The sequence below is a fragment of the Cupressus sempervirens genome, chromosome 6 (assembly GCF_028749045.1).
Source record: "Cupressus sempervirens isolate cs-2001-9-10 chromosome 6, ASM2874904v1, whole genome shotgun sequence".
NCBI lineage: Eukaryota > Viridiplantae > Streptophyta > Pinopsida > Cupressales > Cupressaceae > Cupressus > Cupressus sempervirens.
In genome coordinates, this window is record NC_143123.1 from 517,844,487 (window position 1) to 517,867,055 (window position 22,569).

At 38.2% G+C, this 22,569-nt stretch overlaps 1 protein-coding gene across 2 annotated transcripts in view; it reads left to right on the plus strand.

Annotated features, from left to right (window-relative positions):
- Positions 1-22,569, plus strand: part of PGSIP6 (plant glycogenin-like starch initiation protein 6) — a 91,409-nt gene that overhangs the window by 66,843 nt on the left and 1,997 nt on the right. Inside the window, exons 8-10 of one of the 2 annotated variants that reach the window (XR_016353067.1) lie at positions 2,876-3,007; positions 3,106-3,308; positions 3,481-3,604. Coding sequence is in view for 1 of the 2 variants with exons in the window: in XM_089788766.1 (XP_089644892.1) it covers positions 2,876-3,007; positions 3,146-3,308; positions 3,481-3,604 (419 nt within the window). In the remaining variant the exon portion in view is untranslated. The remainder of the gene's footprint in view (positions 1-2,875; positions 3,008-3,105; positions 3,309-3,480; positions 3,605-22,569) is intronic. The other variant, XM_089788766.1, reaches the window with a different exon arrangement.

The window sequence follows — 22,569 nt, forward strand, 5'->3', positions numbered from 1 at the left end:
GTCCGGATGAGAGGGCTAACAACATTGGATCTTCTGCACTTGCGCCACTCTCCTCCTTTTTGTTCGCTGTACTTGCTCCACTTTCTTGCTTCCTTCCATGTTCTCCTGGTAGTTTAGCAGCGGGAACGATGTTTGTGAGTGCTGATCGGAGCTGAGGCATAGTGAGCAACAGATCACTTATCCAGACGGGTATCTCGGCTTGCAAAATTTGCCGTACAATGTTCTGTTCTGCGCAGTTCCATACGGAGGTACTCGGCGTGTCCTTCAGGTGTGCCGTTTCTGCCTGTGTTGCTTTCTGGATCTCTGCCCGTGCTTCCTCCAGTCTCTTCTTTTCTTCCGTTGGGTCGGGGTACACTTTCGCTTGCTGCCGTGTGATGGCTAGAACCTCTTCTTCGTCCGTCTCGACGGTGATCAAGTTTACTCCCGACTTTGGACACCTAGCATCTTCATGATCACCAGGTCCACACCATCTGCATAACAACTTCGATGTGTTCGCTGTTGTACACTCTCGGGCGAAGTGACCCCATAGATTGCATGCGCGGCATTGAACTATCGGCCGGCCATTGGCATCGTATTGGATTCGACTCTTCCCACCATTATTGTTGTTTTGATTGCGCTGATTGTTTCTATATCCTCCCGATGTGGCACCTTCCGTACTGGTATTCCTGTTCCCTCCTGACGGGGATGCCTCCTGCGCCAGGAACACTTGCTGCGGTGTTCTTGCTTTCAGATTGAAAGGGCATTCCTTTACCGAGTGTCCCAGAATCTGGCAAATCTCACAAAATTGATCTTTCGGGCAGGATCCCTTCGTATGGCCTTCTTTCTTGCACTCCGTGCACCATAGGTCATTGCCCTTAGTCTCCTTGTTCATGTTTTTGAATTCCTTCATCATCCGAATCATGTCCTTCTGGAGGGCACAAACCTTCCTGTTGCCTCCCTCGTCATCGCTGCTATCTTCTCCTAAAGATGCATCGTCATCTGAATCAGACGAGCTGTTCTTCTTCTTCTTCTTTGTCTTCTGGTCACTTTCGAGGTTCATTGCCCGATTGTACGCTTCATCGTATGTTGATGGTGGCACGATCTTCATCTTTTTCTGCAGCTTCGGGTGAAGGCCTTCAATGAACCATCTTTTCTGGAGCCCATCTGCCGGCTTATTCTCCATTTTACTGATTAAGTCCTTCAATCTCCTGGCGAAGACCCGTACTGTTTCATTCTTCTTTTGCTTGGTATTGAATATCTCTGCTACAATTTCATTATCATCACGCAAAAGTTGAAATTCTGCAATGAACTCCTTCTTAACGTTATCCCAACTGTTTAATTTTTGTGGATCAACATCAGTAAACCAATCAATCGCAACACCTCGTAGGGTAGCGGGAAATTTTCGGATCCATTCGTTTGTATCTATTATGCCATTTGCCCTCCATATCGTTTCACATGTTTTACAATGTCGAATGGATCAGCTGCTTCATCACCATCAAATTTAGGCAATTTTTCCTTCGGACCTGCCATTATCACTGTATGTTGAGGGTTTTGTTGTGTACCTGCGTTGTTTTGCACTCCCGCACTGTTTTGAGCACTCGCGCTGTTCTGCACACCCGCGCTGTTCTGCACACCCGCGCTGTTTTGCACACCCACGCTGTTTTCTACACCCGCGCTGTTCTGCACACCCGCGCTGTTTTTTACACTCGTGCTGTTTTTTGCTTTCACGCTGTTTTCAACACTTGTGCTGTTTTCTGCTTCCGCACTGTTTTCAACACCCGCACTGTTTGGTGAAGAAGAGGGTTCGTCAACTGAAGCTGTTCGTCTCGGAAGTATATCTCGGACGAAGAGGTCACTCCACGCTTGTGCTCCTTCGGCACTCCGAGCCGTGTGAGTCGATCTCCTTCCGTCAGGATTCTCTTCCCGTGGCGTATGCAGGTTCAGAAACTCCTCTCTCGCTTCTTCCACCAACTCAAGCCGTTGTTGAGTCTCCTTAAACAATCCTTCCGCGCTCTTGTTTCCGTCGGGAATCTTCTGAAATCTCCTTCGACGCTCTATCTGCTGAGCCAAAATTAAATTTTCCTGCACAACGCTTATGTCATCTTTTTCCTTCAGCTTACTCTTATCTTTGTTCAATTGATTCGGCATTTAATTCATAGCTGCTTGCCTGCGTACCAGGTCCATCGGGCAACGGCGCCAAATGTTTACTGCACAGATTAATTAAGAATCGCACACAGACAAAGAATATGAACATGAACAGCAACCAGCAGAACTCTTATTATTATTATTCGCATATGCCCACAGTACATTATACTTCGATGGTATGATATGATGATTACAATGCTTTCCGAAGGGGTTATAAATACTTTCCGAAGAACTTTCACGAAGGAATCTGTTGGCCACATACATTATGTCCGCTACAAACTATTTACTCGTTGGCTACATAACAATTTCCTTTCCGAAGGGACCCGTCGGCTGATACACAATTTCCTTTCCGAAGGGACCCATCGGCTGATACACAATTTCTACCGATGACAGATATATTCTCTGATTATCCAAAGGAATAGTTTCTCTGAAGATATAGTCTTTGATATGTTGTAGATAATATGAGCTTTAAAATCGTCTTGAGCTGATAAGAAAATAGATGGGAACTAAAAGATTACATAAATAATCCTCAAGTCATTCAGGTTATTAAGATGAAGTGTAAAAAAAAAATAGCTAAAATTTGCACATTAATTATATGCAATAGGTGTGAACTTCTTTTGGATTAGACTTTATCCCTCTACTTTTAGACTCAATTTTTAATTATAGACAATATTTAGGAACAGGCCTTTTCAAATTTTCTCTGCTGCTGACGAAATAGGATGACCATGTTTTTTGCTAATTCTTCTTGCAGTATACCAATGGTTTGGGAGGCATGCCCCACTTCAATAGGTTACCACCGTACTTAGGTGTTATGTCCATAATTGTCTGCTTTCTTTCACTGGCAGTTTCTATTGGTGTTGCGGTTATTCTTGTTCCACGACAGGTAAAATGTTAATGTCCTGTGCCTTTTTCATTGGTAAATTTCTGAAAATTTATATAGATGATTACCTGGAATATTTAAATGCCGTGCATGGAACTTAGGTGCATACTAAGCATGCACCCCAACTTGAACTTCTCACAGGTTATGCCATGGACTGGGTTGTTAATTTTGTATGAGTGGTCTTTCTTCATTTTCATGGTTATTTTTGGCAAGTATCTTGACATTGTTAATGCATGGGGAAGAACATCTTCTTCCAGCAGCTTTGGTGGTGGTTCTGATTCTTCGCAGTATGATTCTGGTAAAGGTGTGTATTTCATTGTTTCTACAGCATAAGCATTTGCCATTGTTTTATGTGATGTTTGAAATTCTGAGTTCTGGATAGCTTCATAATAATTAGGAATATCTTAGGGTATCACTGATTGATGTCATGGTCTCATGTAAACGATTTTGTCTGAATTTACTAAATTGTTGATTAGGTCATCAACGGCATACTTCAACTTGTGATGCTGCAACTTTTTATTATGGACTGGGAATGGTGGTGTTAGCTATACTTGCACCAAGCTTGCCATTCTTTTTTGGAGTTACTGCTCTATTTCTTCGGTAAGCTGATATATTCAAATGTATGCTTTTTTTTGTAGGGTAGGGGGATTTACAAAGCTCAAAATTGACTTAATTTCTCCGAACCATTAAAATTATAGGCACGATGTTTATTTACCATGGAAAATGCTGTAATGCCTAAGTTGCCGATTCGGGTTCTGGTTCTGGTACAGAAACGGGGTTCTGATTCGTGGGTACGGCAATTTTTGTCCCCTTGCAGGTTTGGGTTCGGTTCGTATATGTATGTATGTATGTTAAAAATTTGACTTGAAATATATAAAAAGAAGAGTGACACTCATAAATCCATGATGGCCAATAAAATTATAAATAAATTAATTGCATTACTGATATTGTTTCAAATTACATGAATTACAAATTGGCATCAACCTGATAATGATTAACAAACATAGCTATGGCCTGACTTTTACAAATCTATCAACAGTAATGTACTCAAATCTACAAATAAAAAAAATCAGTCTCTGATCTTCAAATAAATTAAAGTAGACTGCTGTTTAACTTCTGTCATAAACTAAGTGCATTACATAGTCCAATTTTGACTTGAATAATATTACCAAGCTGTTTCAAGACACTATCTAATGCTAATACAAAGAGCATGTTGATAAAAAAATCAGAAATACATACATAGACTGACCAGTTGCCCTGGGGTACTTCCTATGTGCCCATGTTCGATGTGTGTCCTTCACAGAAGGACCCACAAAGAACCCATGAAGTACCCTAAAGGAACCAGTACCAAAACTGTACCAGTACCAGGACCCGGGCCTAAATAGCAGAATCTGGTAACTGAGTGTAATGCATTTAAATGCTGATACAAAGAAACTTTAAAGGTCAATATTGGCATTTTTAAACTTGAAGCTAGAAACAGACATTTCATCATCTATTGAAGAAAGAAGCATATATTATTAATGTCAAACATATGCCAAGTGGAAAGGGGAACACTACAAACCGAAATTGTAACTAAACTTCAGGAGTTTCTTGAAACTGAGGAAATAACTAAATCAAGATAGAAGTTTGTAAGATAGATTTGAGAAGCAGTTTCTTTTATTGTTGCAAGAGGGTGTATAGAGTGTTCTGGGGAAGATATATGCAACTAAAAGGAACTGTTTTGGATAGTTTTGCCGTCCTTGGAGATTATGTTTTCACAAATGTTTTTTTATTGTTTGATTGTTATTTTAACTATAAAGTGATGTGTACCTTTGGGGTAATTTACAACTGATGAATTTAGAACAGCATTTGCAGTTTGTAACCGACTTCTAGATTTGTTATATGCCATCTCATTCTGTGGGTTACAGAATCTTACAATTTTTTTGTTGGATACATTTTCCATTTGCTCTATGCATGTCTGGTTAAAAGCAATACAGAATTCTTGTAACAAACATATTATTTCCTGCTTTCTCAACACGTTTGGGTTAGCTTTTGGTGACCTATCAAACCAAAGTGACACCACTGGTTGAATTCTGAGATAGAAATAGTGCATAGGTTGGCCATTGATGGTGAAATTGGTAACCATGGGTTAGTTTCATTATTATGGTAATCTAACCTTGGCAATGTTCTTCAAACAGTAATGTGAAAATTGGGAATGCATATGAAAATGAAACTAATTGAATGCGGTGGAAACAATAAACAATCATCTGGATAAGAGAAATAGGGGTGAGCATATCCTAGCTAGAAAAGGAGGATTGAAGTAACTTCCTATCTGTATGTGAAAGGGGATGCAATCTCACTGATATATTTATATCATATCACCATCCATTACATCAAAATAACATAATAATCTCAAGATAGGCAACCCTAAACAATGGTTTATAAGGAATGACACTATATATCCCTGCTGTGAATGTCCAGACTCTAAACCAAGCACAATAACTTTCCATGATTGTTCACGATGATAGAAGTCTTTATGTACACTATACAGTGCTAGCATCTATTAACCTAGGATTAAGTTTAGTCAACCCACACAAAACTGTTATGGTTAATTGATGTTGTTGTACTTGTATTAAACAAAGGAGGTGAAAGCTCCTTATATAGATTTACAAAGATGATGTTTCTAAACGAAACAATCATTAACTAAAGACGGAAATAGAAACTACCGAATAAACTAAAGACTAACTAAGATGACCATTAAAGAAACATTATAATAGTGTTATACCCTCCCTTAATCGTCAATGTCTAACTGCTGTCTTTTGGTCACAAATTCTGCAAAATATTCAACTGCTAAGACCCTCCTTGGATCTGCAAAATGTTAATGAACAAGAAGCCAAAATCTATCTACAAAAGAACAGAGAGAGGTGCCCTCTTAAGAAAGTTTTTCAAAAGAAGACAAGAGCTTGTCATTAACTCTGCTACTGAAATGAGTCTACCACTAACCCTCCCAAAATCAGCAAAACATCTGATAAAAAATCATCACAAAACATCCAACCTCATGTTGGATATCAAAGCTGCTCTTCCTTGGAGACAGAGACCAACATGGAGAACAACTAGCTCAATGTTGAGGAAAAATCTGCAAACCCTCCAAACTTTGCAGATGAGCATGATGCCTTAAAACAATCTGCAAAAAGTCACAATTTTTTAAGGAAAAAAACTAGGAAAACCAACATGATTTTGAGGTGAAAAATTGATTAAGGTTTGAGACACAAATCGACATAAAACATCATTTTCCTTGTTTTTGAAGGAAAAATGATAAAACCCAACAGGTAATTTTTTGGGGAAAAAATATAAACCTAGCAACGAATCCCACACAACTTTGTGAATTATGGAATTAGATATTTATTGAGGGAAAAATTTATGAAAACCTATCATAAATTTTTGAAGGAAAAAAATAATGAAAATCCATCAAGAATTATTTCAAGGGAAAAAATTATGAAAACCCATCAGAAATGTTTTAAAAGAAAAAATTATGAAAACCCATCAGAAATTTTTTAAAAGAAAAAATTATGAAAACACGTCAAAAAAATCTGTGGGAAAACACTACATTTCACATGGTAGAACAACACATGCAAGTAACAAAATGCACATGCAAGAACATGTAACTCACTTGTAAATACATGCAACTCTCAAATATCAGACTTTTGCTCAAACCAAAAAAATTGCACAATCAAAACCTCCAACTAGAGTTGCGATTTTCAACAAAAATCTGCGAAGACAAACCAATTTTTTTAATAAAATATCTTTTATGATTTTTATTTTAAAAATTGTAAAACAAAATTCTGGAAAAAAATTCCAGATTATAAGAGGCCCAATTTTTGGTCAAATTTTATGAAATCCCATTGACCTACTTTGGTACTATGTTATGTATGGTAAATTGATGTTGTTGTAGCTGTATTAAACAAAGGAGATGAAAGCTCTTTTTATAGATTGACAAAGATGATATTTCTAAAAGAAACAGTCTTGAACTAAAGATGAAAATATAAACTACCGAATAAACTAAAGACTAGCTACGATGACCATTAAAGAAACATTATAATATTCTAATTGTAATGTCCCCTTCTAGTTGACAATGACATATCAGCAAGATTAACCTATTAATGGCTCTCGTAGGCCAATGAGGCATGGTGAGAGAGTCATCTGGTAGTCATTCGATGATTACTTGGCTCTGTTTTTGGTTGGACTAAGGTTTTCCATCATATATCATTATTGTTTCTACTTATGGAAACCTTATTTTATAATTTGATGTTGAGATGCACTTTATTAATAATATAATATTTTAATATTTTATAAAGTGCAAAATTAAAAAAATATTGGAATCTTCTAGAAGTCAAAAAAGAAGAAGTTAATATTATTTTATTGAGGCCGACCTCTAGAGGCAAAAAAGAATAAATAGACCTTGAGGTCTCACTATTGAGGCAGGCAGATTTGATATTGATGATTGATGATTTCTTCTTGAGTATTTGTGGAGCCAAGTGGTTTGTAGATAATCAATTTGTCTTTGGGAATGAAAACTCCCAATGATAGCAATTTTGAGGGTGTGAAATATCACTTGAATTATTGCAGATTGGAGGTGATATTTCAGTCACTTCATTATGCCGAATTTGTGGCTAGGGCTAGATTTGTGGAGAAAGAATAAGTTGGGTGTTGCTACAAGAATGCTGCTACAATGACGCGGCTACAGTAAATTGCTACAAGAATGCTACAATAGTAAATTGCTACAGGAACACTGCTACAGTACTGCGGCTACAGTAAATTGCTACAAGAACTTTGTTACAGTAATTTGCTGCAGTGTTCTTGTTGCTACAGGAACTTGCGGCAAGAAAAAATCCAGATTGCCTTGAGCAGTTCTCCAGGGGAACATCATTTTGGAGCTGTTTGGCAACCTCATTTTGAAGAATTGAATATTTTAAGGAGGCTGCAACATAACCTGTTATTCCTGCTACAGGAACTAGTTGCAGGAAAAATTTGGATTCCCTTGAGCAGTTTTCCAGACAGGGGTGATTTCATGTTTTGGAAGCATCAAAAATCAGATAAGAAATTCATTGAGTTCGTGGTCCTTCTAGTAGCTTGGATGCATCATTTTAGAGCTATTTGGCAACCTTATTTCGAAGAATCAAATATTTTAAGGAGGTTGCAACATAACCAAGTTTCCTTTGTTTATTCATGCATATTATATGTTATTTACATGCTACTGCTGTAGGTGGCAGTCTATATCAGACTTAAGCATTCATTCATATGTATGATGCTAGAGTCTTGGCTTTTGATATTAGCATTGTATTGGATGAGGAAAAATTAGAAGTTGTTACAAATAATAGTTTTGTATTTAGATCTTGAGTTTGTAAGCTTAGTGTTTGTAGAGATGTCTTGGCTGTAGATGCATCATATTCTCTTAGTATTTTATCTAAATGCATTAAAAGGTGAAAAAAGCATACTATTTCATTGAGGAGCTTGCATAGTAATTGTAGAAGTGTTTGAAACAATCTTAGCAACCATTTCTATCAAGCAACTTCAAACGGGAACGCTATATCAGCAAGTCACAAGGTTGCACATGAACTGTTTGACAATATTACAAGTAGCGAATAAGGGCAATTTGTGATCAGTTTTGAGCAAGGCTCATTACACTAATAAAAACGAGTTACTCATATAACCCAATACAACTTATTCCATAAGTTAGCTTATTAATTCAATAAAACCTCAGCACCCCCTACTTCAATTAAATTATCATAATATTGTCTGCCCAAATGGTCGATTTCTTTTTAGTCTTTTGAATATTAGGCTAGGTTGCTCTTCTCCTTGAGGAGGGTGCAGAGATCAACAGCTTTTTTTTCCCAATCCTTAGATGGGTAAAGGTCTTCTACTTACCATGATATTGTTTTCTTATATTCAGAGTGATTATTATTTTTCAAATGAGGCACTTTCTTCTATTTTATATGCTTTCTGCTTTAGTTTGTTGAGGACAAAGCTTCTTGTTTTAAACTTGACACTCCACTGAGATGGATGTTTGTAAAGTTATGAAGCATCTCTCATTTTTATAAAACTTAAAGAGACCCAAGGTGCATAGTTGAGATAAAAGCTGAGGAGTTACTGAATCTTATGTAATTCATTTCAGTTTAATAGAAGATAAATTGAGTGTGTTCGTATTTCAGTAGTTTGTGTTTACAGGTTACTGTTCTCAGTCTTGACTGAAGTTCTGGTTATACCATCATGACTAACTTTCTGAATGCTGAATATGTTTACTGTGCTCTGAAAATTTACAACGTATTAGTGCACATTGATTTGAATCTTCTAGGTCCATGGACTTTGGAGTTTACTGTGCTTGTGAGTGGGAATTAGACAGATTTTTGATGCTCTTGCTTCAGTGGTCGAAGTGAGTTGGAGCTGTTAGATGCCTGAAGTGCTCCAGTGAAAGGAGTGTTGATCCACAACTATCATAGGTTTCTGATATGAATTATTTCTGGCTGAGTTATCTAGTATAATTTTGCTTCCAAAGTTGTAGTCATGACTACTCTTAGTCTCAAAGAGTGTTAGGCTTTGCAAGTATGATGCCTCAAACACTAAGTATTTGAAGCATTTCCTGCAAGATGATGCTAAAGAACAAACTCATTGCCTTATCTGATTTTTATTTTTTTGGTATTTTACAATCAAATGGTTGTTTTCAATCTAATATAGCCGAGGAGTCCAATTCAAGAAGACAGTGTGTCTGCAAGCTGCTGCACGAAGGATGTTTTCTTAGCACTTTCCAGCCTACAAAGCTGGCACAGACAGTGTTAAACTCTCCTACAGTGGTGTAAAACCATGATTCATCATTCAGCTGCCAAAGGCAACAAAACTTCATGAAATGTGGTGATTGTTATGGTAAATCAATGTTGTTGTAGTTGTATTAAACAAAGGAGATGAAAACTCCTTATATAGATTTACAAAAACGATGTTTTTAAAAGAAAAATCATGAACTAAAGACATAAATAGAAACTATTTAATAAACTAATGACTAACTAAGATAACCATTAAAGAAACATTATAATATTCTAATACCCTCCCTTGATGGTCATTGTCTAATTGCTGTCTTTTGGTCCCAAATTCTTTAAAACATCTTGCTACTTCTAAGACCCTCCTTGGATTTGCAAATGCTAATGGCCAAGAAGCCAAAATTTGTCGAGAAAAGAATAGGGAAGGATGCCCCCTTCTTCAGAAAGCTTTGCAAGACGAGCCTGCCACTGAGATGAGTTTGACACTGACCCTCTTGGAATCACTAAAACATCTGACCATAAATCATCACAAAATATCCAACCTGATGTTCGATAATGAAGCTGCTCTTCCTTGGAGATAAGGACAAACACTGAGAACAACTAGCACGATTTTGAGGAAAAATTGGGAAACCCTCCAAACTTCATAGATGAGCACAAGGCTTCAAAATAGACTTGCAAAAAACTACTAATTTTTTGGATAAAATTGGAAAATTAGACGCAATTTTTAAGTGAAAAATCGATCAAAACCAGACAACAAAATCCAACATACGGATCAAAAAATACAAAGTTTAATTTTTGAGGAAAAACGGTAAAACCCAATAGATAAGTTTTCAGGAAAAAATTATACACCCACTTGATAATGTTTGAGGAAAAATTATAAACCCATGTAATGTCCCCATTTTAGCAGTTGACCAAGTGTGTGCGCGTTAGCCTTGTTCTACATGGTCCCGAGGGCTAACGAAGGGTTTAATGGGATCTTGGAGTGTTTTGGCCTAGTCATTTCCAGTTTGGGCCAAAACGAAGTTGGTTTACTTAGTTTCAGGCATACTTACTATTTTTAGTAAGTCGGCAGGACACAGTGCAGGTCAATTTTGGTGATTGGACTCGATACTCCTCGGTGAGCTTTCCGATGAGCTATCACTCGCATTATTCGGAGTCCGATTGCTAATACATTTTAATGCCTGAAGTTTTATTAAAGTAACGTCTAATTTAATTGTAAAATATTAAAGTGTTACTTTAATATATATTTTATGGTGATGTGTGCCCAAGGGAGACATAAGGGGTATTTTAATATATGTTTTATATTACACATCTTTTATCCCACATTGCCCATATGAGTTGAGGGGACCCGTGGGAATAGAATAAAAGGAAGCATTTGTGGCTTCATTAGACAGGTTGAATATGAGAAATTGGTGTGTGAGTTGCAGCTTTGTTTTCGGCATTTGAGGACGTCTATCCTCTCTTGTAACATTCTAGACGTCATTCCCTTGGGGTTTGGCCTTTGGAATTCTTTCTTATTGGCTTCATTATCAGGCAGTTTAGTTGCATTTCCGGCTACAGGCAGATTTGATATTTTGCTCATATCTTCTTCACTACTTGTCCGACGCTTATGCCGCTTGGAGGGAATGGTATTATGAAAGTAGTGGACTGATTGGAGGACAAAGTATTGTAGCAGCAAGTTCGTAAGCATGGGCTGGAGTATTATGACAATATTGCTGAAGTAATTAGTGAGTTGATAAATCTGCTATGTATTTGATTTTATGAATTCTGAAAATAACATTTTATTAGCAGCAGTTCATTTCCACTTTGCATATCATTGTAGTTGCTTTCTTGTTTATGTTGTATGATACCAATTCCATGCACGAAACACAACAAACAATAAATGTTTGATTTCCGGAATTATAAGGGGTTTAAAACATTAAACGGAGAAATAAGAAGTTGAATGCAAACTGTTTGACATAATGCCTTTCAGCAATTTGGTTTAGTTTTTTGGGACATCCAGGGGTGCCCATTACAGTGGTATCAGAGCTATAAGTCCTGCCATCCTGTGGAGGTCTTATAGGGAATTTGGAACAGCCGGATAGAGGGAAAAAGTAAGTAAAAAAAACACAGGCTAAGCATTTATGTTTGAGCATGCGACAGGTCTTATAATTTCCGCGATACCAGAGCAAGACAAAATAGGATTTCAGACTTGCAAAGCAAACAGTCTAGTACATCCGTGCAGGGGGACATTGAATTCAACCATACAGACACAGAGGAGATATTCTGTGATCAGGACAATAATATGGGTGATCGAGATGACAAGAATACAGGATTAGGCGGAGGCAGAAATGCTGGTCCAGATCAAGGGGAGGTACTGTTCCGACAGTTACTGGATACATTAGAGCAGGGGCAGCGTATGCAGCAGGAGCAGAATAGGCGAATGGACATGATGTTGCAGCTCATGGCTAGACAGATGGGTGTCAATATTAATCCAGGTGATGCCAACAACAGAAACAATAACAACGAGGGAAACAATAACAACGGGGGAAACAATAACCATGAAGGCCAAGGCAACAACAATGGTCCTGAGAATAACATTAATAGTAATAATGGACACGGCAACAATGGGAATGAGGCTGATAACTTTAGACACGTTGCACGCCTAGCACGGACTGTGAGCTCGAGACCTCTTCTACCCACTTTTCCACCCAGAGATCCGGTTCATCCAGTAAACGAACTGCAGATTACCGAGTTACAGGATCAGTTCAGGAGGGACTGGGAGGCTAGTGGACCAGAGTTTCAGGCGGATATTTCTCTTAGAGATTATATGGACTTGAGGATGAGACACATGCCTAAAGCAGGAGGGAGGAATCAAAACTTTGAGCTGAGGAAGAAAGTTGGAAAACTTTCTTTACCTTATTATGATGCTTCAGGGAAGATGACTGCACGAGCTTGGGTGCAGAAGGTAGATACATACTTGCAGCTTAATCCTATGCCTGAGGAGGAGGCTATCAAGTATGCGGCTATGCACTTGGATGGCGTTGCACATGAATGGTGGCATCATGGCATGGTGACTTTGGGGCATAATCAGATTACATCTTATGAGGAATTCACCGAAACATTGATTGGGAGATTTGACACTAAGGATCCCGAGTTACATTTCAAGGAGCTAGCACAATTAAAACAGTCAGGTTCTGTGGATGCTTACATTGCCGAGTTTCAGCGCTTGTCTGTACTTGTTACTGATATCTCTCCTAGGAGATTGGTGGTGTTATTTTGTGATGGTCTTGCTGATCCATTACGAGGTTGGGTGAAGGGACATGATCCACTCACGTTAGCTGAAGCAACTAAAAAGGCACGAGATTTAGCCCCTTCGGTATACAAAGGAAAAAACCATTCAACAGATTCTTCCTACCGCAAGGACAAAGACAAAAAATCATTTCAGAAAGAGTATAGCAAACCCAAAGAAGGATCAAAAGGACTAGACAATGAAACCTTGAATGAACTTCGAAAGAAGAAGCTGTGCTTCCATTGTAGAGAGCCTTGGGACTTATCTCATAAATGTTCTCTCAAGGCTAAGGCAAATCAAATGGAGTATTTTTCAGCAGAAGAGTCAGAGTCAGAAGGGGAGGATCAGCACTCCGATTCAGATGAGGGTAACACTATAGAGGAGAGCAACATTCCTAAGGATGATAGATCGTTGGCACGCTTGACAGGGGCCCAAAAGGCAATCACATTTAAGGTCAGGGGTACTATCCAGGGGCAGAAAGTGATATCTCTTATTGACACTGGGGCTACACATAACTTCATAGATGCACAGTTGGTAGCCAGGAGAGGGTTACAGACAGAGGAGCATGATGGGTTTAGAGTCATGGTGGCTAATGGTGATAAGTTATTATGCACTCGGAAGATATCTAATCTTCGCATCAGGTTTGGAGATGGCTACGAGTTGGAAGATGAGTTCTATGTTGTGGACATGGGAGATTATGATGTCATCCTCGGCATGACATGGATGGCTTCACTAGTTGAGTTCACACTCAATCTAGCGAAATTGGAGATGAGATTCCAGCATGAGGGGAGAACTGTGGTACTTAGAGGGCTTTCAGATGGAGGTTGCAGAATAGTGTCCTTGAGGAGAATGCAGAGACTTTTTCGTCATGATGACATAGAGTGGGCGGCAGAGTGCCACATTATGCCAACTTCACCAGAGCCACAAGAAAAGAGTCATCCACTAGATGTCCAGAAGATACTTGATAGACACGCTAAAGTATTTAGCGATATTCCTCATGGGGTTCCTCCTGACAGAGGGATGAAACATGTTATTGAGCTCGAGGAGGGAGCCAAACCAGTTATGATTACTCCCTATCGTCATCCTAAGAAACACAAGGATGAGATAGAGAAGGCGATTAAGGATTTGTGGGAGATGGGGCATATCAGGCCCAGTAAGAGCCCTTTTGCTTCAGCAGTAGTATTGGTAAAGAAGAAGGATGGGACAATGCGCATGTGCATCGATTACAGGGCACTGAATAAGAAAACAATTAAAAACAGGTATCCCATTCCTAGGATTGATGAGCTGATTGATGAGTTGCATGGGGCATGCTTCTTCACCAAAATTGATTTGCGATCCGGATACCATCAGATCAGGATGAGAGCAAAGGACATTGAGAAAACAGCGTTCCGATGTCACTATGGCCACTTTGAGTTCATGGTTATGCCATTTGGTCTAACCAATGCACCTGCTACATTTGAAAGTTGTATGAACCAGGTATTCAGGAAGCAGCTGAGGAGATTTGTCTTGATCTTTTTTGATGACATCTTGGTCTTCAGTAAGACCTGGGAGGAGCACTTACATCATCTGGAGGAGGTGTTATCTATTCTGGAGAGAGAGTCATTGTATGCCAAGGAATCTAAATGTGAGTTTGGCATGACTGAGCTCCTTTACCTGGGGCATATCATTAGTGCAGATGGCGTTCGGGTTGATCCCGAAAAGATTAGAGCTATTGTAGAGTGGCCTACTCCCACAAACCTTACACAGCTTAAGGGATTCTTTGGTTTATGTGGTTTTTATAGAAGGTTTGTTAAGGGATTCTCACAGATTGCTACACCCTTGACAGATCTTACCAGGAAAGGAGCCTTCGTGTGGACAGGGGCAGCACAGAGGTGTTTTGAGCATTTCAAGCAGGTAATGTCTTCATGTCCAGTTCTAGCTCTACCGGATTTCACAAAGCCTTTTGAGCTTCATTGTGATGCATCAGGTGATGGGATTGGAGCAGTATTGATGCAGGAGAAGCATCCCATTGCATTCGAGAGTAGGAAGCTCCGAGGAGTTGAGAAAAGTTATTCTGTCTATGACCGGGAGATGTTGGCCATAATGCATGCATTGGCCAAATTTCGATCATATTTGGTAGGTGGACGTTTTGTGATCAAGACTGATCACAACAGTATTAAATACTTCATGAGCCAGCGTGATCTTAATGACCGGCAACAAAAATGGGTGACTAAATTGCAGGCTTATGACTTTGACATAGAGTTTGTCAAAGGTAAGAAAAATGTGGTGGCTGATGCCTTATCTCGGAGACCTCACTTATGTGCTCTGGCAGAGATTTCAGGAGATTGGAGAGATCGGATTATAGCAGAGTATGTCGGAGATGCTTGGGCTTCTAGATTGATTTCAGGTACCATACAGGATGATCGCTATGAGGTGATAGATGGATTGATCAGAGTTCAGGACAGGGTTTATTTGATTCCGTCATCACATTTGAGAGAGGCGATATTGAAGGCATTTCATGATGCACCCACAGCAGGACATCCGGGGGTCTTCAAGACCTACAGGCAGATCCGAGAGCGGTTTTCATGGAAAGGGCTCAAGGATGATGTTCAGAGGTATGTCAGGGAGTGTATGGTTTGTCAACAGAATAAGGGAGAACACACATTTCCTGCAGGTTTATTACAGCCCTTGCCCATTCCTGATAGGAAATGGGAAAGTATTTCGATGGACTTCATCACTGGTTTACCACGAGTGCAGGGAAGGGATTGCATCTATGTGGTGGTGGACCGCTTGACGAAGTTTGCTCACTTCTTTGCTATTCCGTCCACTTACACAGCAACACAGGTGGCAGATCTTTTCTTTAAAGAGATATTCAGGTTACATGGGCTGCCCAGATTCATTGTCAGCGACCGGGATAGTAAGTTTATGAGTGTTTTTTGGCAAGAGTTGTTTAGGTTGTGTGGTACAGATCTTACACCTAGCACTAGCTATCATCCGCAAACAGATGGACAAACAGAGATTGTGAATAAATGGGCGGAAGGATATTTGAGGAACTATGTAACTACACAACAAAAGGCTTGGATCAGATGGTTGCATATGGGAGAGTATTGTTATAACACCACTTATCATATGTCCATCAAGATGACTCCTTTCATGGCACTCTATGGTTATGAAGCACCTAGCTTCATGGATTTAGTTTTGGGGGACAGTAGAGTGCCCAAAGCCAAAAACTTATTGCAGGATAGTCAGAACATCCTGAAAGTGCTCAAAGAGAATATACAATAGGCCCAGAATCAACAGAAATTGTATGCTGATCAGCACCGAATAGAGCGTAGCTTCGAGGTAGGGGATATGGTTTACTTGAGGCTACAACCATATAGACAGTCATCGCTCAAGAAGAGCGGAGCTGAAAAGTTGAAACCTAGATTTTATGGTCCCTACAGGGTGATTCGCAAAGTGGGCAAAGTCGCCTATGAGCTTGAGCTTCCAGAGGGCAATCGAGTGCACAATGTGTTTCATGTGTCTAGGCTTAAGAAAGCCATTGGTCAGAGTGTAGTGCCTTTTGCAGATTTACCCCCTTTGGATGAGGAGGGGAAGCTTGTGTTAGTACCTGAGGCTATTGTGGATACCAGAGAGAGGAAGCTTAGAAACAGGATAGTGAAGGAGTATTTGGTCAAATGGAAAGACCTGCCGGAGGAAGATTCTACATGGGAGAGTGAGCAGGTTATTCAGCAGGCTGGACTGAGGTTGCTTGAGGACAAGCAATTTCAAGGGGGGCGGACTGTAATGTCCCCATTTTAGCAGTTGACCAAGTGTGTGCGCGTTAGCCTTGTTCTACATGGTCCCGAGGGCTAACGAAGGGTTTAATGGGATCTTGGAGTGTTTTGGCCTAGTCATTTCCAGTTTGGGCCAAAACGAAGTTGATTTACTTAGTTTCAGGCATACTTACTATTTTTAGTAAGTCGGCAGGACACAGTGCAGGTCAATTTTGGTGATTGGACTCGATACTCCTCGGTGAGAGCTTTCCGATGAGCTATCACTCGCATTATTCGGAGTCCGATTGCTAATACATTTTAATGCCTGAAGTTTTATTAAAGTAACGTCTAATTTAATTGTAAAATATTAAAGTGTTACTTTAATATATATTTTATGGTGATGTGTACCCAAGGGAGACATAAGGGGTATTTTAATATATGTTTTATATTACACATCTTTTATCCCACATTGCCCATATGAGTTGAGGGGACCCGTGGGAATAGAATGAAAGGAAGCATTTGTGGCTTCATTAGACAGGTTGAATATGAGAAATTGGTGTGTGAGTTGCAGCTTTGTTTTCGGCATTTGAGGACGTCTATCCTCTCTTGTAACATTCTAGATGTCATTCCCTTGGGGTTTGGCCTTTGGAATTCTTTCTTATTGGCTTCATTATCAGGCAGTTTAGTTGCATTTCCGGCTACAGGCAGATTTGATATTTTGCTCATATCTTCTTCACTACTTGTCCGACGCTTATGCCGCTTGGAGGGAATGGTATTATGAAGGTAGTGGACTGATTGGAGGACAAAGTATTGTAGCAGCAAGTTCGTAAGTATGGGCTGGAGTATTATGACAATATTGCTGAAGTAATTAGTGAGTTGATAAATCTGCTATGTATTTGATTTTATGAATTCTGAAAATAACATTTTATTAGCAGCAGTTCATTTCCACTTTGCATATCATTGTAGTTGCTTTCTTGTTTATGTTGTATGATACCAATTCCATGCACGAAACACAACAAACAATAAATGTTTGATTTCCGGAATTATAAGGGGTTTAAAACATTAAACGGAGAAATAAGAAGTTGAATGCAAACTGTTTGACATAATTCCTTTCAGCAATTTGGTTTAGTTTTTTGGGACATCCAGGGGTGCCCATTACAACCCACAAAGGAATCCCATGCAACTTTGCAAATTACAGAATCAATTTTTTTTTGAGGGAAAAAGTTTAAAATTATGAAAACCCATCCGATAATTTTTGAGGAAAAAATTATAAATGCACCAAACAATCTTTAAGGAAAAAGTTATAAACCCAACAATGAAACCTTCATGTGGCAAAACATGAGACTTCGTATGGTAAAACAACATGCAAGAACATGCAACTCACAAAAAGCACATTGCAAGCAATATGCACATGCAACCCTAAAAAATCAGACTTTTGCCCAAACCAAGATATTGTACAATGAAACCTCTCAACTAGTCTTGCGATTTGCAGCAAAAATCTTCAAAGACAAACTACCAAAATTTCATAAAATACCTCTTAACAATTTCTATTTCAAAAAATAAAAAAACCAAATTTTGGAAAAGTTTCCAGATCAGAAGAGACTCAAAGTCTTCCTAATTTGATAGGCAGGAGATATTTTCCACAACAATTCAAATTATGGAATTGATATCAGGATTTAATTGTGTAGTTTTGAGTCAAACTCATTGACCCATGTTTCATGAGTAGTGATTTACACAAATCCATCTCTAATGAGAATAAATGATACACTTAAACACTCGTTGGATTTAGGTGATGCTCATAGCGGTGAAGCATCGAGACTTCCTGGGAGGTCACCCATCCTAGTAGTACTCCTGCTTGAGCACGCTTAACATGGAGTTTCCTTCATGGTTACACCCACTTTGCTTGCATCCCCATTTGCAAAACCTTCACCCAGTGTTGTGCCTTATGAACCATTCATTAGAAAGCCCCTTAAGCTCATCAATTGATAAGTAGGAGATTTTCCATAGCAAGTCAAATTATGCTATTGCTGTCAGAATTTAACTGTGTAGTTTTTGAGTCAAACTCATTGACCCATGTTTTATTAGTAGTGATTCACATGAATCCATCTCTCATGAGAATAAATGGAACACTTAGCACTCATTGAATCTAGGTGATGCTCACAAAGGTGAAGCATCGAGGCTTCTAGGAAGGTCACCCATCCCAGTACTACTCCAGCTTGAACACGCTTAATTATGGAGTTTCCTCCATGGTTACACCCACTTTGCTTGCAACCCCATTTGCAAAACCTTCACCAAGTGTTGTGCCTTATGAACCATTCATTAGAAAACCTCTTAAGCTCATCAGTTGATAAGTAGGAGATATTTTCCATACCAAGTCAAGTTATGATATTGCTCTCAGGGTTTAACTTTGTAGTTTTTGAGTCAAACTCATTGACCCATGTTTCACGAGTAGTGATTCACATGGATCCATCTCTCATGAGAATAATGGAACACATAGCACTCATTATATCTAGGTGATGCTCACAGAGGTGAAGCAACGGGACTTCTTCGGAGGTCACCCATCCCAGTACTACTCCAGCTTGAGCAGACTTAACTATGGAGTTTCCTCCATGGCCACTCTACTTGCAACCTCATTTGCAAAACCTTCACCAAGTGCTATGCCTTACGAACCATTCATTAGAAAGCCCGCTAAGCTCATCAATTGATAAGTAGGAGATATTTTCCACAGCAAGTCAAATCATGATATTGCTAACAGGATTCAACTGTGTAGTTTTTGAGTCAAACTCATTGACCCATGTTTTATGAGTAGTGATTCACACAAATCCACCTCTCACGAGAATAAATGAAATTCTTGATAGCAATATCATAATTCTTCTTAGTTTTTTTCCGAAATTTATGAAATTCCATCGTCTTGCTCTGAGACTGTTGGAAATCAATTAAACAAATGATATTTCTAAAAGAAACAATCGTGAACTAAAGATGGCAATAGAAACTATCTAATATATCTCTAAAAGAAACAATCGTGAACTAAAGATGGAAATAGAAACTATCTAATAAACTAATGACTAACTAAGATAACCATTAAAGAAACATTATAATATTCTAATACCCTCCCTTGATGGTCATTGTCTAACTGCTGTCATTTGGTCCCAAATTCTTTAAAACATTCTGCTATTGTTGAGACCCTCCTTGGATTTGCAAAATCTTAATGACCAAGAAGTTAAAATATGTCCAAAAAAAATAGAGAAGGATGCCCCTTTCTTTGGAAAGCTTCGCAAAATGAGACGAGCCTACCACAGAGATGATTTTGCACAAAGAAAACTGGAAAAATTAGACACCCACAAACTGCAAAAAGCTACTTTTTTTAGGAGAAAATTGGAAAAATTAGTCTTCAAGTGGAAAATCGATCAAAACCAGACAATAGAATCCATGATACGGATCAAAATACAAAGCTTAGTTTTTCTAGAAAAATGGTAAAACCCAACAGACAATTTTTTAGGAAAAAAGCTATACACCCACTTGATAATTTTTGAGGAAAAATTATAAACCTGCAAAAGAATCCCATTCAACTTTGTGAATTACATAATCAAAATTTTTTTGAGGGAAAATTGTTTTTTTTTTGAAAACCCATCCGATAATTTTAGAGGAAAAAATTATAAATGCACCAAATAATTTTTAAGGAAAAAGTTATAAACCCAACAAAGAAACCTTCATGCGGCAAAACATGCAAGTTCATATGGTAAATCAACACATTTAAGAACCCACAACTCACAAAAAGCACATTGCAAGCAATATGCAAGTGCATGCAACCCTCTAAAATTGGAGGCTTTTGCCCAAACCAAGATATCACACAATCAAAACCCTTAACTAGTCTTGTGATTTTCAGCAAAAATCTTCAAAGGCAAACCATAGAAATTTCATAAAATACACAAATTTTATTTCAAAAAATAGAAAAACAAATTTCTGGAAAAAAATCTAGATCAAAAGAGTCTCGAATTCTTCTTAATATTTTTTTCCAAATTTTATGAAATCCCATCGACCTACTTTAACACCATCTTATGGTAAATCAATGTTGTTGTAGTTGTATTAAACAAAGGAGATGAAAACTCGTTCGATAGATTTACAAACATGATATTTCTAAAAGAAACAGTTGTGAAGTAAAGTCGGAAATAGAAACTATGCAATAAACTAATGACTAAGATGACTATTGAAGAAACATTATAATATTTTAATCGTGATAGCCTAGCCTGCTTCACAATATCTCTTATTTGATGTATGCATCCACAGCAAGAGAGCTTGCACATTGTGTATTTTTGTCCTCAAAACATTGCATCTCCCAGTCAATGTAGCGAGTTAGAGGTAAGATAAGCAGATAAGGTGTATGTTGATTGTCATAGGTATTAGCTTCAAGTTTTGAGAAGAAAACTCTACCTTTGACACTTGTTAGTGTTTATCCTTTCGGAGAAGGAAATATCAGATGATTCCTCAAGTATCATTCTTTGTATGTTATATGGACAATCTCTTGTGTTTCCATGGTGGGTTTGACCAAGTTTTGTACGTAGGGTTTGTTCACACCCACATTCGAAGGATTCAGTTACCATTTTTAATATCAACAAAACCTTAGGACAATGGTTTCCCAGATGGGGATTTGGATAAATTATGGTTAAGCTTTCCATATTTGTTGAAAGATTTTTCTCTTTCAGAGCAGAGTTACATGAGAATCCCAAGTTGTTCACCTGTCAATTTGTTATTCCTAGCAATTACTATTCTGGTGGTTCTATTTCTGGATTTTGGATCTCTGTACTTGTCATTTTATTATTTGTTGAGGATTATTTTTGCTTTAAAGAATCTTTCATCCCTGCTTTTTTCAGGAGCTTTTAGGTGTTCTACTTTAAATTGATTTATGGGATAAACTATGATAGTGCAAGGCCCAAAAGTTGAGCATTTAAGTGCATTGAGTGTAAGAAATTCTTAATGATGATTGATGCTATATTTATCCTTCTGAAATTGTTATTCAAGATGGCCAATTGTGTGTGTGATTTTATTTGGAGTGGAACTAAATTGTAAGCACCAAGCTTCATAAAGATATTTGTTTATCCAAGCAGTAGCTTTGTAGACAACTGATCTGTCTGGTATATGGAATCATGTGTCATCTTGTGTTAAGTGGCTATTCCATTTAAATCTTATTTGTATTGGATTGCTGGTCATTGCTCTAAATACTAGAAAGATTTTCTTTGTGCTTGAAGTTGGTTGCTTTTGTTCCTGATATATTTTAAAAATCTTGCTTGTGATACAAGAGATGTTACTGCTCTTGTGCTCTCTTACTTGAGGCAAAATGACAGGTGATTAGCTAGTTCTTTCATTTGTGCAAACCAATCAAAAGAATCTTGTATTGTGTTTATAGCTTTATACTTTGTATATTTGTCCATATCTTAGTGTCTGTGGTACCTTTACATCTCAGATAGCTTCCTTTTACAATTTGAAGAGAGGTTTCACTTCACATACTATTCCAGTTTGAATTTTATCAAAAGAGACATTTAGCTGCTAACAGTCTCATAAGAAGTAATCATTACACCGTTGAAGAGTATATGGTATACTTAAAAGGATGTCTGTAAATCCTAGAGTCTAATATATGTTTTCAACCTGTAAATACTTTAAATTAATGGATAATTTCTTTTCTTGTAGCCAGTTTTACTTTATCAGCGATCTCTTTCTTGTAATGACCCTTTGTTGGAGTGGCTTATTCTTCCAACATAATTAGGGAACGGTGTT